Consider the following 13955-nt stretch of genomic DNA (forward strand, 5'->3'; position numbering starts at 1 on the left):
TATGTACGGCTTAAGTTGTTCCTTTGATATGCTCTAATGATGGTCCCTATGCAGATGTGTCCAGAGGCTAGCTGCCAAGTTTCGGATAGCCCCATTGCAAGATGAGCAGGACTTGTACACAATTTTTGACAAGAATGCTGTGACCAATGTGACAGCTAGGGTGCCTCCATCATCTCATGTTCGAGCTTCTGAAGCTGAAGGCTCCCAGAGTAGGATCAACATTGAGGAGGTTGAAGGTTCAGGGTGTGAAGGTGAAGAAGAAGACCCTCATGTTACACCTTTGCGTGCACCCGGAAAGAAGAATAAGAGATGCCCTTACTCGTCCAGCCCCTCAGCACCAGAGGCTTGATTGGATAAGGATGACATGGGAGCATCACAACAAGAAGTAGTTTTGTATGCTTTGAAATTGAATTTGCCATGCTTGTATCTCCCAGGAACATGTATTATTTGATATTTGCTTTGCACTAGTATTTCCCAGGAACATGTATTTGTTATTTGCTTTGCACTAGAATCTCCCAGGAACATGTATTTGCTATTTGCTTTGAACTTGAATTTCCCAGGAACATGTATTTGCTATTTGCTTTGAACTAGAATATCCCAGAAACATGTATTTGCTATTTGCTTTGAACTAGTATCTCATTTATTTTTGGCTCACTATAGACGAATTCCTCTACTGATGATTCTGATGATGAATTGGATATGTGCTGCATGATTGCTGCTTGTATTGCAGAAGAGAGTGAGAAGGTTCCATATGCAGCTAGAAGAATGCCTTTGATCACAGGGATACAGTGGGTTGAGGAGAGGATGAATGATCCAAGAAAATTCTACAAAGCTTTTCGGATGAGAAGGTCAGTGTTTACCATGTTGCATGACACTCTTGTTGATCACTATGGCCTCAAGTCCACTTCACGGATGTCCGAGTAAAGAGTCACTAGCTCTTTTTCTCTGGATGTTGGGGGCACCCGAGTCTAATAGTCAAGCTGCCGACCGTTTTGAACGCAGTGTTTCTACTGTCAGCAAAAAGTTTCATGATGTGTTAGACTGTGTGGATCATATGGCTGGTGATTACATTAGACCAAATGATCCCACTTTCTCTCAAGTTCATGACAAACTTAAAAAACCTAGATTCTGGCCGCATTTCAAGGATGCCATTGGAGCAATAGATGGAACAAACATTCCTGTCATAGTTGCTGAGAAGGACAAGATAAAGTACACTAACAGGAAAGGTTATACAAGTCAGAATGTCCTAGCAATCTGCGATTTTGACTTGAGGTTTACATTTGCTGTTCCTGGATGGCCTGGATCTGTTCATGACATGGTAATGCCATCGCATATGAAGTATATACAAGAAATATTATGTTGTGAATAATTTATTGAAAGTTTTGACATCATTTAAACATGCAGGAAAATACTATCTTGTCGACTCTGGATATCCAAATAGAACAGGTTATCTTGCTCCATTCAAAGAGCAACGGTACCATGTTCCAGACTTCCAAGGAGCCCCTCCACAGAACATGGAGGAAAAATTCAACCATCTTCATTCATGTTTACGAAATGCCATTGAAAGAGCATTTGGTGTTCTAAAAATGAAGTGGCGCATTCTTCTTTCCATTCCACATTTCCACGATCCTCTGACGCAAACGAAGATCATCACCGTATGCATGTGTTTGCACAACTTCATTCGCGGCAGTAAGCTACATGATGCCCATTTCGATAGGATCGAGCGGGCCTCATATATCCATGAGGATAGCGCATCTTTTACCAGTGGACACACTTCCTCTTCTGCTGATGGCGCCATGGCACAACTACGCAAGGACATTGCTGAGAGTTTAGTTGCGTGAGAAGTTCTTGTATTGTAGTTATGAATTCACTATGACATTTGTTTTATTTTGGATTGTACTAAATTATACTACGACACCGTATTCTAATTATTATTAGATTTTCTTTAATTTTCTTCATTCATTTATAGCTAATTTTTCACTAACATGACCATATCTATGGTATTATAAGTTATTTCGTATCTAATTTAGGGACATTACAGGCATTTCACAACTCAACACCTCAAATAAGCAAAATTCCTAGAAGCCCAAAAAAATAGAAGGAACTTGCTTCTAGGAGCTTCTTCCCACCACAGTTTCTCCCCACCATTTCCTATAAGCTGGCTTCTGCATAAGCAGGAGCCCAAAAGAAGTCGCCCTTAGTGGGCGCCGTAGGTTGCAGTCGAGACGCACAAGCACGGCTGCACCGCCGGGCGGCCTAATAACTGATCTCGACGGTTCACCTGCTCGATTTACGATTTGTCTACAGATTTTTGCAGATCATGACAAAAGTCAGACATTTTTACAATCAAGTGTGTGGTGTATGAGATTGTAAAAGAACTTTTCTGTGGCGGCTAAATGAGTGGAAAATCACAAGTGTCTAGATACATCTAAATTCAAACAAACCTGTAACATCTTTTTATAGACTGAGGAAGTAATTTAGCTCGGCTAATTCTCACTTGTCTAAATTTTCCTAAATCTCATGCCCTTTTTTCTCATGCACCCCGGGGAGTAAAATGTTTTATTATTTTTCTTATTCCTTACTCTCTGCGTCCTCAAATAAGTGGACATCTAGCTATAAACTTTGTCTACAAAAGAGTGTAATCCTATCTTCCTAATGCACTTTAATTGCTTCTCTCTCATCGCACGGAAATCAAACCCAATAATATTAAGCATATACTTTTTTTGTTTTTTCACATGCACTTTGCTTATTGGAGATAAAGAATTAAAGAGGAGAGATGTATGTTCTCAATAAAAAAATTACTCTATAGTACTTCATAATTTGTCTTTAGAAACCCACATGTACACTTATTTGCGGACGGATGGAGTAGGTTATAAAAAGAGTGACATGGGGAATAACGATAGTTTGGATGTCAACGAAAATGCTCCTGGTGGCTGCTATTCAAGAAAACTTTAGACTGCTCATAGTGAGAGTAACATAGCTAGTAACATCACACATCTCAAGGTATTTTGGTGACATGGCATGACAATAAATGAAGAAAGAGAGTGAGGTGGTAACTAGCTATATTACCATAACATCACACACCCCAAGGTAAATGAGTTTACAACATAATAAATGATAGAATGCATGACACCACATATAAGTTACTACCCACTATGAAGGTAGTAACTTAGACTAGTAACATGACATATGTTACTAGTCTAAGTTACTCCCCACTATGACTAGCCTTAGGCAACTAGTAAGATATAGACAATATACACTTTAGACTTACTCCATCCTGCATAAGCTACAATTATTTCACATTGAAGGTAAACCTCCACTAGGCAACTCTAGCAGAACACGTAACTGAGAGCACGGGCTGTGCCAATGATGTACACACTACAGGCTAACACTAACCCACCAAGGCAACGCAAGAACCACTCCTACTTCCATCTTTCTCTGGTCAGTTCACCATCCCAGCATCTCCAAAGCAACCTCCTCAATGAGCGTGGAAAGAACGATCTCCCCTGCGTCTCTTGCCCAGAACTCCGTTTCTTCCATGCACATCCAGTCCTGCCACCCCATGTCCCACGCACTGTTGATCGACGGCTCCAAGCACCCGAGATCCCTCTCCAGCTTAACAGAAAGGCTATCTTTCGAGCCGCTGTCATAGCTTTCATTGTCGGTGTAGCTCTTTATCTTCCGAGTCCCAGTGCTGATATCGCCCAGCAATGCCACCAGGGAGAAGTATGGCGTAGCTCTGCATTTGTGGTTCCTGAATCCGGTGCCACGCGGACTACTCTGCAGACGATGTTTTCGTTCTAGTTGCTCTGTTGCTATGTCCACGTAGAGCTGGCAGTCTTTCACTTCAGCCTTGGGGGTACCTTGGTATTGCTCAACCAGATGATCGTATGTGTGGATGCCTACGAGTTGTGCTGCTCGGTTAAGGAATGATTTGTCACTTAAGAGAAGCAAACTCATCTCGTCTTTGATTTCAGCCTCCTTTATCAGTGCTCTTTCTATTGGTGGGTGAAAAGGATTGTCATCGGTTGAAATAGTTCTTTCAACAGGGCTGGAAGATGAAGAAGCTTCATTTGATCTGCTAAAATCCTCCCGAATGTCTGCAACAAAACGGAAAGTTAGTGCCAGAACTTCTTTTTTTATTTCGAGATAGTCTAGGATTTGAAGTGATGAAATGCAGTCAGGTCTTGTGACCAGATCTTAATGTTAAATTTGTAACCCATAACAAAAAATTAGTCAAATTGAGAGGAATATCATGTAAATCACGCAGTCAAACCTCTCAGATTTGAGCCAATAAATTATAAAGATTGTTCACATGAATTGGGCATCGCCATATTTGCTATATGAAATTTATTTTCAAATCACATAATAACATAAAGTAGCAGTCAGCATAGCTATATGTACTTTCTGAACCATGTCAATGCAAAAAAAAAAAATCTAATGATTAAGAGGGATCAGAAAGTAAACTGTATCTCCCCAACTGCCCAATGCATTCAGCATTTCAACATATCAGCAGTTGAATGGAGTGTGCTGTTCTTTACTAACAAACAAGGGAGCTGATAAAAAACAGTTTAACGGAACAAAACTCAGCACTTATTACCGTCGATGGAAGGATCTGTATCCCAATCAGCACTCTGGCATTCATCACTAGGCGTCGCACTGTGTTCTGTCGATGCACCGTCAGTTTCGATGAACTCTCTGTGCACCTCATATGCCTGCATTCGGAGCAAAAAAGATATGAGGACATAAATTTAAGAACCCGGCAAATGTACACGGGAGGTCCCGTGCACGTTTTAGCCGTTGATGCAGTGCTTTGAGATTCGTGCACTTTGTGTTTCATTATAGTTCATCAAGTTTCAGCAAACTGCATTGCTCCAGACTGAATGAAACCTAAAAAAACTGAGTGACCCCGTGCACGGGACAAAGACACCAACCATTCCAAATCAAGGTCTATCTTATCTAAAGTTTAATCTCTTTTTAAAATATATTTATTTATGAATCTTAGAATACAAGAACTGGTTTCAATTTAAGGCTCTTGGTTTGTGGTCATTCTTTTACCATCTCAGAGTAGTGTAATTTCCCAGATTGCATGAATTTTCAGGGTACGCTATAATGAAGGATACTCACCACAATGTCATCAATAATTGAGTTCCTGACATTTCTACTTGATGCTGTGCTCGCTCTGGAATTACCAGGTGTTCTCCGTAAGACCGGCTTCATTGCACGGCATGATGAAGGACTGCTGCTTGGTGAAATTAATTTCTTATCGTGGTTTTTCACTAGTTTAGAGTTAGCGCGAGACGCTGATGCTGCTTTAGCCTTTGTATCCTTCCTCCCTTCTCCCCTCCTATCAGTCAAATGATGTTTCTGCGTATTGATGCTTCTCCTGTTTGTCTCAGTGACCTGTTTTATGTGCTGATTTCGAGTTACACGAGGCACAACCTTCACATGCTCAGGGGCTTTGGTTCGAGCTTGTACAGTCCTTTGCTCTCTCTTCATCGATTTCACTGAACCAAGCTCAGTTACTGCTGAGGTATCCTGCGAAGGAAGGTTGTCCCTTCGAGAATAAGGATAATTCATTTGAACATTCTGCTGCTTGACCTTATGCTCATCAGAAGTTGTGGTCTTTAAAATCCTTTTGACTTGTATTGTCTTCATGATCTCCTGTCCTGCTTTCCTGTTATGATCAGAGTCCTTTCCAAATAACTGTTTAGGTAGTTTTTCCGATGCTGGCGTTTTTGACTTGGGCATCTCAATATCAAACTGTGCCCTTGGTGAGCTTACTGTCTTCAGTGTCTCATCTTTCTTGGCAGTACTGCCCTTGTGCAGGGGTAATCCTTCAAGGCCCATGAGCCTCGCTACCAAGCTTGGGGATTTAGACCTGTCAGGTTGCACGGGTGTGCAGGATAATGATCTTGGCACCACCTTCTTCTGCTTAGTAGACTCGGATACGACAGGACTGTTTCGTGTGAACCGTGCTGACTGACTCAACGAGGCCTGCTCATCGTTGGTCCTGTAAAGGCTATCCTTGATCACTCTCTTTAGCTCATCAGTAGAATTCCTGAATTGCCCATCAAATCTATTGCTAACACTTCCAGGGAGTACCTTCTTGGCAATCGATGCTTCGAAAAGGGCTTCACGGATTCCGGTTACATCCAGTGATCTCTCACCAGTCTCTGGCCTTCTATTCTTATTTGATTGCCTGATGCTCCGTGACACGGTCTGGAACTTCTCAAGCATCACAAGAGACTCCTGGAGGTCCATGGCGCCTCTTAGGAGGTCCTCAGCAAAATGCCTAGAGAGTGAGGACGCCATCGCATAATCCCTTTGTGATAAGATGGACCTTTCCTCCCAGTTACTCTGTGTGGGGCTCCAGTCCTGGCTTTCACATCTTCGACAAACTGTAGGTTGCAGTGTGACAACATAAGGGGCATCACATTCAGTTTTTTCAGGGTAGCTCTCTTCTTTGTTCCTGGAGGGAAGACTCTTTGAAAGGGATCGGCAAACCACTGATCTGAAACTGTCGTGATTCATATTCTAACTCTCTGAAACAAGCAGAACAGAAACGAACAGGCACACTAAAATGGTCAGACAACATATATAATAAACAATTTCAAGTGAGCAAACATGATATTCTAGTCAAAATGAGAAACGGGGCTACTTACATTATATTGATTCTCTATAACTTATGAAAGTGATGGTAATTTAACCAATTATTTCCTTGAGGAAAAATTGATGTCTGTATGGACCCAAGAGCCTGAATAGGAACAAAGAGGAATCTGGGAATTAGCACAACTTACAAGAAAAGCTATTCCTTCCACCTTCCTAGAGAAGGAAAGGAAGTCATAAACAATTAGGACGTTTCATGCTATACTATGATATCTTCCCAGTTTCTGTCTTTTGCAAGAAACAGGGACTGCTGACTTATTAAATAGCCAAGGACAAGCAGTTGAAAAATTGGTTACACAAGAAAGCTATAGGGGCTTTTCTCTATCTGCCCACGGAGCATCTGCCCCTTGGCCAACCAACCACCTGGCCATTCGTTGACAAATCGGTGCTCAAATTTCACAGGGATCATGTCAAAATCAAAGAATTCACAAGCAGTGCCCTGCTTTTTCACCCACATGATTGCAAAAAGGAAAAAAAAAAAGTGAAGCAAATGAAGATGGCCACAAGTTGGTAGTTGGAGCAGGCCACTGATCCTGAAGTAAAATTGAACAAATTTCAAACCCTAAGCAGTCTCAAAACAATCTTAACCCGAACCCACAGAGCTCCCCTATGCATTTTTTTTCTTCTAAATTGCAGCACAGAAATACCCTAACCCACAGGAAAACAAGAACCAGAACCAAACAACACATCTCTTCAACTCTCCCCTCGCATTCTTCTTGTCCTTACCCCAGCTGAACATGAACAACCCCAAAGCTCGGAGCGGGCAGGCGGAAAGGATTTACCATACCATTTTCGCGAGTACAAACAGAAGTTCAGAAGCCCTAGTGTTCTCCGGCCGCCGCAGCCCCCCAGCATCCCCGAACAAAATGAGAAGCCAGAACGAGAGGGAGAAGAAGAAAAATGCACCTTGAAGGCCGGAGCTCCCCTCTCCCTCCTGCTGCCGCCGCGACTGCGAGTGGTGCGTGTGCGGGGATCCTCAAGATCTGTACTAGTCTCTACACATGAAGAAATAAAACTGCAGCGACCACGACTAGGGCGCCACTACAACTGCGCCAGCATGTGGGCACCTGCAGCGACGCATTTTACTAGTGGCCATGAAAGCTCGAGTCTTGTCTTTTGAGGTGGGAACGGTGGAGGCGCTGGAGGGGGGCAGGTAGCCGGCGTGGTGGGCTCATTTACTTTGACCAGGAACAGGAAACTGCTGCCGATGACGATGCCACCGCCGCGTGGGGCCGGGGTGTCAGAAGTGTTGTACAGAGTACAAATAGGTGTCCCCAAATTCGGACAAATTGACGCTGAATTTACACGGTTTGGATTTTCGTGCTACCTCCAAGTCACTGCAGATTTGGTATCCGTGCTTTGAGCAAACAAAATGTTCACGGCATTGGGTTGTATCGCCGAAGTAAATTGAATGTCGGATCAGACGGATAGTTGTCCACATTGCAGGACCATTTTTTGTCTTCATGTGGGTGATGTGAGCCAAGACAATGAGCAATTAAATCAACAAGGACACAAGCAAGGGTCTCTTTGTTCAAGGGGCTTTTACAAGATTTTGTTTCTTAGGAAATTTCTCTCATAAGTCTACTTGGTTATTAGAAATAACAGAAATGTGTTCCATGATTTAATTTGCATGCAGTTCCAAAGGAATATTTTCCTTTTTAGTCCAACCTCATACGATGCTTGTTTTTCATTTGACAATAACCTCATACGATGTTTTGTTTGTTGCGGAATAAAACATGTTCAAGTATAAAACCCCTTGGGATTTTTCCTATGTGGGTTGCTTGATTTCTGTTATTGAATCCTATAGTGCTTTTTTCGCAAGCATTCCTTTCATTACAATTTCTTTCGTACAATCAAAGCTCTTGCAAATAATCACTCATTTTTCATGTAGTGTGGTTGATGGCAATAAAACTATACACATTTACGAATTCGTCGGGACTTCAAGCGCAGGGTGATGTAGCAAGCATAATTTTCTCTTCAAGGGTGATTCAAGGGTTTATATTGAACTCTCGAGGAAATAAATAGTTCTATACTTTATCCTCTTCAAAGAACCTACAAATGCAAAAGAAATGGTTTTGCTCTCCATCTCCACCGAGGTGTTTGTCAACCACAATGTTGTGAAGTAATATAAAACAAAAGTAAATATGAAGTGTAAAGAATTGTTGAATTTTCAGAATTAATAAGTGTTGAAAGTAAAAGTTCAAGCAAAGAAAATTAAAGTTTGTTCCTTATGGTTTAAAATGGGCAGGGTTCATGGTTTCACTTGATCCTGGTTCATTTAGGTGAACATCGCAAGCTGGTCCATGGCGAGGACGTCCAAACACCGCAGAGAGCAGTTTTGTCTGTTTGAGCATTGGCTACAAATTACTGGAGAGCTAGAAAAAAATCCCATTTGGCGAAGAGAAGAGAAGTGGAGTAAGCCACTTGAGGGGGAGGTGAAAATCAATGTGGATGCATCATATAGTGATGACGACGGTCATTAGAGACTACCTAGGCAATCTTATTGCTACCCAAAACAAGGATCTTCCTCTTATTGCCGATGCTATGACTGCGGAAGCCTATGCTCTTCGGGAGGGTCTTTGTATAGCTCAATAGATGGGATGCAACCGTTGCATTATTCGGTTGGATAACAAAACAGTGGTGGAGACGATGAAAGATGGAGGGTTCTCAACAAATGTTGCAGTTGTGATCTTCTTCTACTGCAATATTCTTGCGTTAGTTTTTTCAAAAGTCGTATGAATATTGTCCACGGGAGACAAATTCGGTAGCGCATGAGCTAGCTAAATTTTCTTTTCGGATCATGTACTTGGGAGGATTATCTCCTAACTTTATTTTAGCTTTGCTGATAAACGATTTAAGTGTGTTTGATATTAATAAAGCTAATTGGATGGCATTTTCTAAAGAAAAACTTGAACAGAAGAGATATGTAGCCGCGTCATCGTGAATCACACACAATCGTCGTGGTTCCCTTTTTCAGTTTTTCTTGTCACGAACAGGAGTAGCACACTTTTGTCGGCCTCGCCGTGGGGCATGGCGGCATGCCATGCCATGGAGTCAGGTCAAACGCCGGGCACACGAGGAAGGCATGCATATGCCTGCATGTGCGGCTAGATTCAGAAAGATATACATACTGTAGAACGGAACAACGCATGTGCTGGGCAAACATCTACAGAGCTCGGTTCATATTTGTTCCTTGGAGGAAGACAGAGCTCGGATCGAAGCCGCGCATGGCATATGCGTCGTGTCTTCCATCGCGTCTGCACATGTGTGTTGTTGTTGCCTTGCGCGGGCTCGGTGCGTGCAACTTGCAACTTGCCACGTACTGCTTGCTGCTAGTACTGATTTGTGTAAGGGTGGCACTGTCTGCACCTTGTACTGCGTACGACTAGTACCCATCAAATGTTTAATTTGGTTGAGTTAGTGGAGTGATAGTGCTGATAGTTTAAGGGAGGGGTTCAGTACGGTGGTCGTGCAAGGAGATATGGTAGTCCCTGGGTGCCAAGATCTTCTCTTGATCTTTTTTTCTGACAAGGGAAGACACAAAATAGATTTTGTGACATCGGGCTGAAATTTCGTACTGCCTCCTGCCTCCAATCTAAATTACTTGTTGCAGGGAAGACAAAATAGATTTTGTGACAACATGCTACAATTTTATACTCCCTCTAATCTAAATTACTTGTCGGGGAAGTATGTTTATTTTTATTTTTAATTGGGCTAGTCACCCAATCCTTAACAAAAGTAAAATAAGATATTGAGGTAAAACCCGCAATAAGTGCTCGCTCTCAGGACACCACAATTACTCCGTCTGTTAAAACCCTCTCGTTGCATCTTCCTCTTCCTTCCATCTCAACCGGCCATAGCGGGAGTCCCCTCTCCCTCCATGTCGCTCCAGCAGTAGGAGGGAGAGAGGACCTTGTTTTTTTCCGTTATGTAGTTAAGGTTAGGGTATGTATGTTGTGGTGTGTCGTTGGGGTGGTGGGAGCGGCGTACGAGCGAATAAACCTTCCTCAACTCTCCCACACTAGGTGAAACTAACTCCAGAAGATTTTCGATGATTTGACAGCCGTCAGCTAGGCTCCTCGCGTCGCGCCCACGCGCGACCAAGGGCCTCCCCTGACGGCACCCCTCACAGCTCCCCTCCCCTCCCCTCTCCTCGCCACCGTCAGAGGATGTCGCCAGGCAAAGCCCACGCGGCGCCGGCGGGGCCCCTCTTCTCCCTCGCGCGGAGGTGGCGGAGCGGCCCCCTGCGGCCAGCGAGGGCATCGCGTTGGCTGGTGGGCGTGGCGGCGGCGCGGAGACATAGTGGGTTGGGCGCGCTCGCGGCGGCGGTGGCTCCCCGGAGCAGCCATAGTGGCGGGCGGCGCGAACTTCGGCCAGGCGGGCGGCACGAACTCCGGCCTGGGCGGCAGAGGAAGGCGAGGGCAGCGCGGGTAGGCTCCTGGCGCGATGTGCGGTGGCACGGCGCCTGTCCGGCCCGACTCGGTGGAGCTCCTGATGGTGTGATGCGTCCCAGCGGTGGATCTGGCCGCCTCGAGTCCGGGTCGGGGTGGGGGGCCGTTTCGAGCCCATCTTTGCCCAGATCTGCAGATGTCCGGCAGCCATGGGGGCTGCAGGTGGCCTCTGGCAGGTGGTGATCCCCGGTTGCGGTGTCAATGGACGGCCTGCTCCTCGTTCGGCGTCTAGCGGCCTCGATGCGACGCTCCTCCTCTTTTTCCTTTTCGCCCGGTGTCGAGTTGGGAAGCCGGGGCGGCAGCCCTGGAAGGTGGGAGCTTGGTTGGTTAGCGGGCGTGCCACGGGCTCTGGTGCTGGCCGGTTTCCTCGGTCGTGGGGACGACATGGAGCTAGCGAGCCGCGTGGTGTGGTGGTGATGCGGTAGTCGCTTCGGTGACGGCTGCTACCCGGTGGGGACGACATAGTGCTTTCACGAGGGGAAACCCTTGCCCTTCGGGCCACGACGGTGGCGTCCGTGGACGTCGCTCCCTTCTTGAAGGCGTCGCTGCGGTGGCACTTGGTCCATCCACATTCTCCGGGTGAAAACCCAAGATCTCCGGATCAGGTGGTAGCGGCGCTTCTGCGTCGCGATCTTCTTGAAGATGCCACCTTGGAGTTCTCATGCCGAGCGGTTCTCCATTGTTTGGCTGGCGGAGGTCCTCCTCTGTTTCCTCTCATCGGTAAGGCTTTCTTCGTGTTCTGCACCCTCGGTGGTCCTTGTTGGACGCATCCTTGGTGTCCTCACCGGCTTGTGAGCGTTGTTGGTCGATTCCTGGTGGTGGCCGGCCTCTGGTGGCGTCTGCGGAGGTGGTGTTGTCTCGTTGGTCACGGTGGTTGTCAGTTTGCCGGCGGGGGGTGAGTACCAGTTCGACAACGTATCCCGCCCTGCGTTTGCTCTTCCTCTCCATAAACTGTAATAGTCGTTGTCGGCAGTTCTCGTTTTCGATGGTTGTTACCTTGTGAGGCCCTAGTTTTGTGTGTGTGTAGTGCATCCTTGTAAGCTGGGTTCAGCATCTTGTATCCGTTTTGCCGTTAAGGGCGAATTTAATGTCGGGCTTCGGCCTTTTATCTAAAAAAAACTCTCCCACACTGGGGGCGACCTTCACATCATCGTCTCGGAGTTGATGGCAGTGTGTGCTTGTAGATCCTTTAAATCAGTGGCTAGGTATTTTCGCATTTCTCAAGATCCGGCGAGATCTGTTTCTTTACGTGCCGCTAGCGTTCGTCGTTACCCACGGTGGCGCTGGGGGATGGGGTGGGGTGGATGCTCCGGAGCGAGGTTGTTGGCCAGGGGGTGGTGAATTTGTCGTTATTCTTTGACTTCGTCAATGGGATGCGGCAGATCTTGCGGGAACGTCCCCCGGTCGACGTGCCACAGTGACATGTGCCTCATTGCTTATAGGGAGCATATTCATCGACTCACAAAGGCTCATCGGTGATGGTGTTATTTGGATTTGGCAATAGTGGAGGTTCGACATCTCTTCCAACCATGTCTAGGTGGCATTGGAGTTTGGCAGTGATGCTTCGGTTTGGTTCTCTTAAAAAATTATTTATTCTACTTAAAAATAAATAACTTAAATTTATCTAAATATATTTGAGAAGAACGTTAACAAAAGCAAGTCATCAACTTCCAATCAGCACATAACTAGACCCACTGACCATCATAGTCCATCCGTTTTGAGTAGTCACGGTACCTTCGCGTTCTGACCGGCCGCCACATGTATGGTTCACGTACCACTCACATCACCGACGCAATTTTGTGCAAGTGTACGATTGCAACACTTGCTACAATGTTGCTGCATGCAGAGCATACGTTTCCGCACCGCACGCGACATGGAGAGTCGGAGAGCATCAAGTGCATTTATCATGCAGCATCGCTGTGAATTTATGGTATCGCATTTGTCTGGATACGGGAGCTGCGTAGCAGAGACATCCACTTGCGTGGGATACCAGCTAGGGCGTACGGAGATTCCGCGGCGGGCGCACACCACGGGTATGGTACGATCTACATGCACAGGACGTGGATGAGCAGATCTGAACTCAATCAAAACAGCTTGAGAATCTGCAGTCATATATATCGCGTGTTAGGATGCTTCCTCCTTAAAATTGAAATAGGCTATGGTCCCGTTTTATAAATAAAATCACAACAGCCAAACTGATACATGCATGTTGGGATGTTACAAATAAAGTCACCAAGGCCAAACCGATACAAGCGTGTTAGAGCATCAGTCGTTCCCAAATCGTCCCCCAAACGACGCTAGATCGAGCGTCTATAGTATAGACGTGTTTCGTTCGTGCCGTGTTTAAACTACTACTTCTTCTTCTTTGATGGCCCCGCCTCGTCGTCCTCATCACGGTGGCGCTTCCTGCTTGTCACCTCTTCCGAAGAGGCGGTGACACGTCGGAGGAACTTGTGTCCTCCTCGTCGTCGCCGGTGCTCGCCGGCTGCGCCTTGGCCTTGGCCTTGGCCTTCGTTTTCGCGTACGCCTTCGCCTTCGCACGGGCCGCCGCCGCCGTCGCCTCCTCAGACCCTTCCTCCTCCGCCTCCTCCTCCACGGCCTGCCATTCCTCCGCGTTGTCCAGTGGCGGCGGGGAATCATCGCCGCTGCTGGGCGTTCGGACTCTGTCCCACCGATGGCGCTATCCTGGAGGCTTGCCCTTGTTGGAGGTGTCAGATGGAAGGCCACAGATGTAGCTCATCATGAGAAGCTTGGATGAATGGTGGCCGGTTGAAGATCCGAAAGCGCATACGTACGGGTCTTATTGAGCGCGGATGGACGGCGGCACAGAAGTTG

The 13955-nt window shown here is 45.9% G+C and overlaps 1 protein-coding gene across 1 annotated transcript; it reads right to left on the minus strand.

Annotated features, from left to right (window-relative positions):
• Nucleotides 1–3276: 3276 nt before the first annotated feature.
• LOC124661537 lies at nt 3277–6534 on the minus strand. The gene is made up of 3 exons (XM_047199399.1): nt 5128–6534; nt 4601–4715; nt 3277–4100 (listed from the first exon to the last, which is right to left on the minus strand). The coding sequence occupies exons 1-3, from the start codon at nt 6532–6534 to the stop codon at nt 3448–3450; spliced, it is 2175 nt and encodes a 724-aa protein (XP_047055355.1). The 3' UTR covers nt 3277–3447.
• Nucleotides 6535–13955: the final 7421 nt, after the last annotated feature.

This window comes from Lolium rigidum, chromosome 6 (assembly GCF_022539505.1).
Source record: "Lolium rigidum isolate FL_2022 chromosome 6, APGP_CSIRO_Lrig_0.1, whole genome shotgun sequence".
NCBI lineage: Eukaryota > Viridiplantae > Streptophyta > Magnoliopsida > Poales > Poaceae > Lolium > Lolium rigidum.

Bases quoted from the DNA above. Each gene is read 5' to 3' on its own strand.
- LOC124661537 (XM_047199399.1), bottom strand. From the start codon at position 6,534: ATGAATCACGACAGTTTCAGATCAGTGGTTTGCCGATCCCTTTCAAAG. The intron at 4,716-5,127 runs GTGAGTATCCTT...CTCCGAATGCAG, and splicing joins CAATTATTGATGACATTGTG to GCATATGAGGTGCACAGAGA. The intron at 4,101-4,600 runs GTAATAAGTGCT...GTTTTGTTGCAG, and splicing joins TACAGATCCTTCCATCGACG to ACATTCGGGAGGATTTTAGC.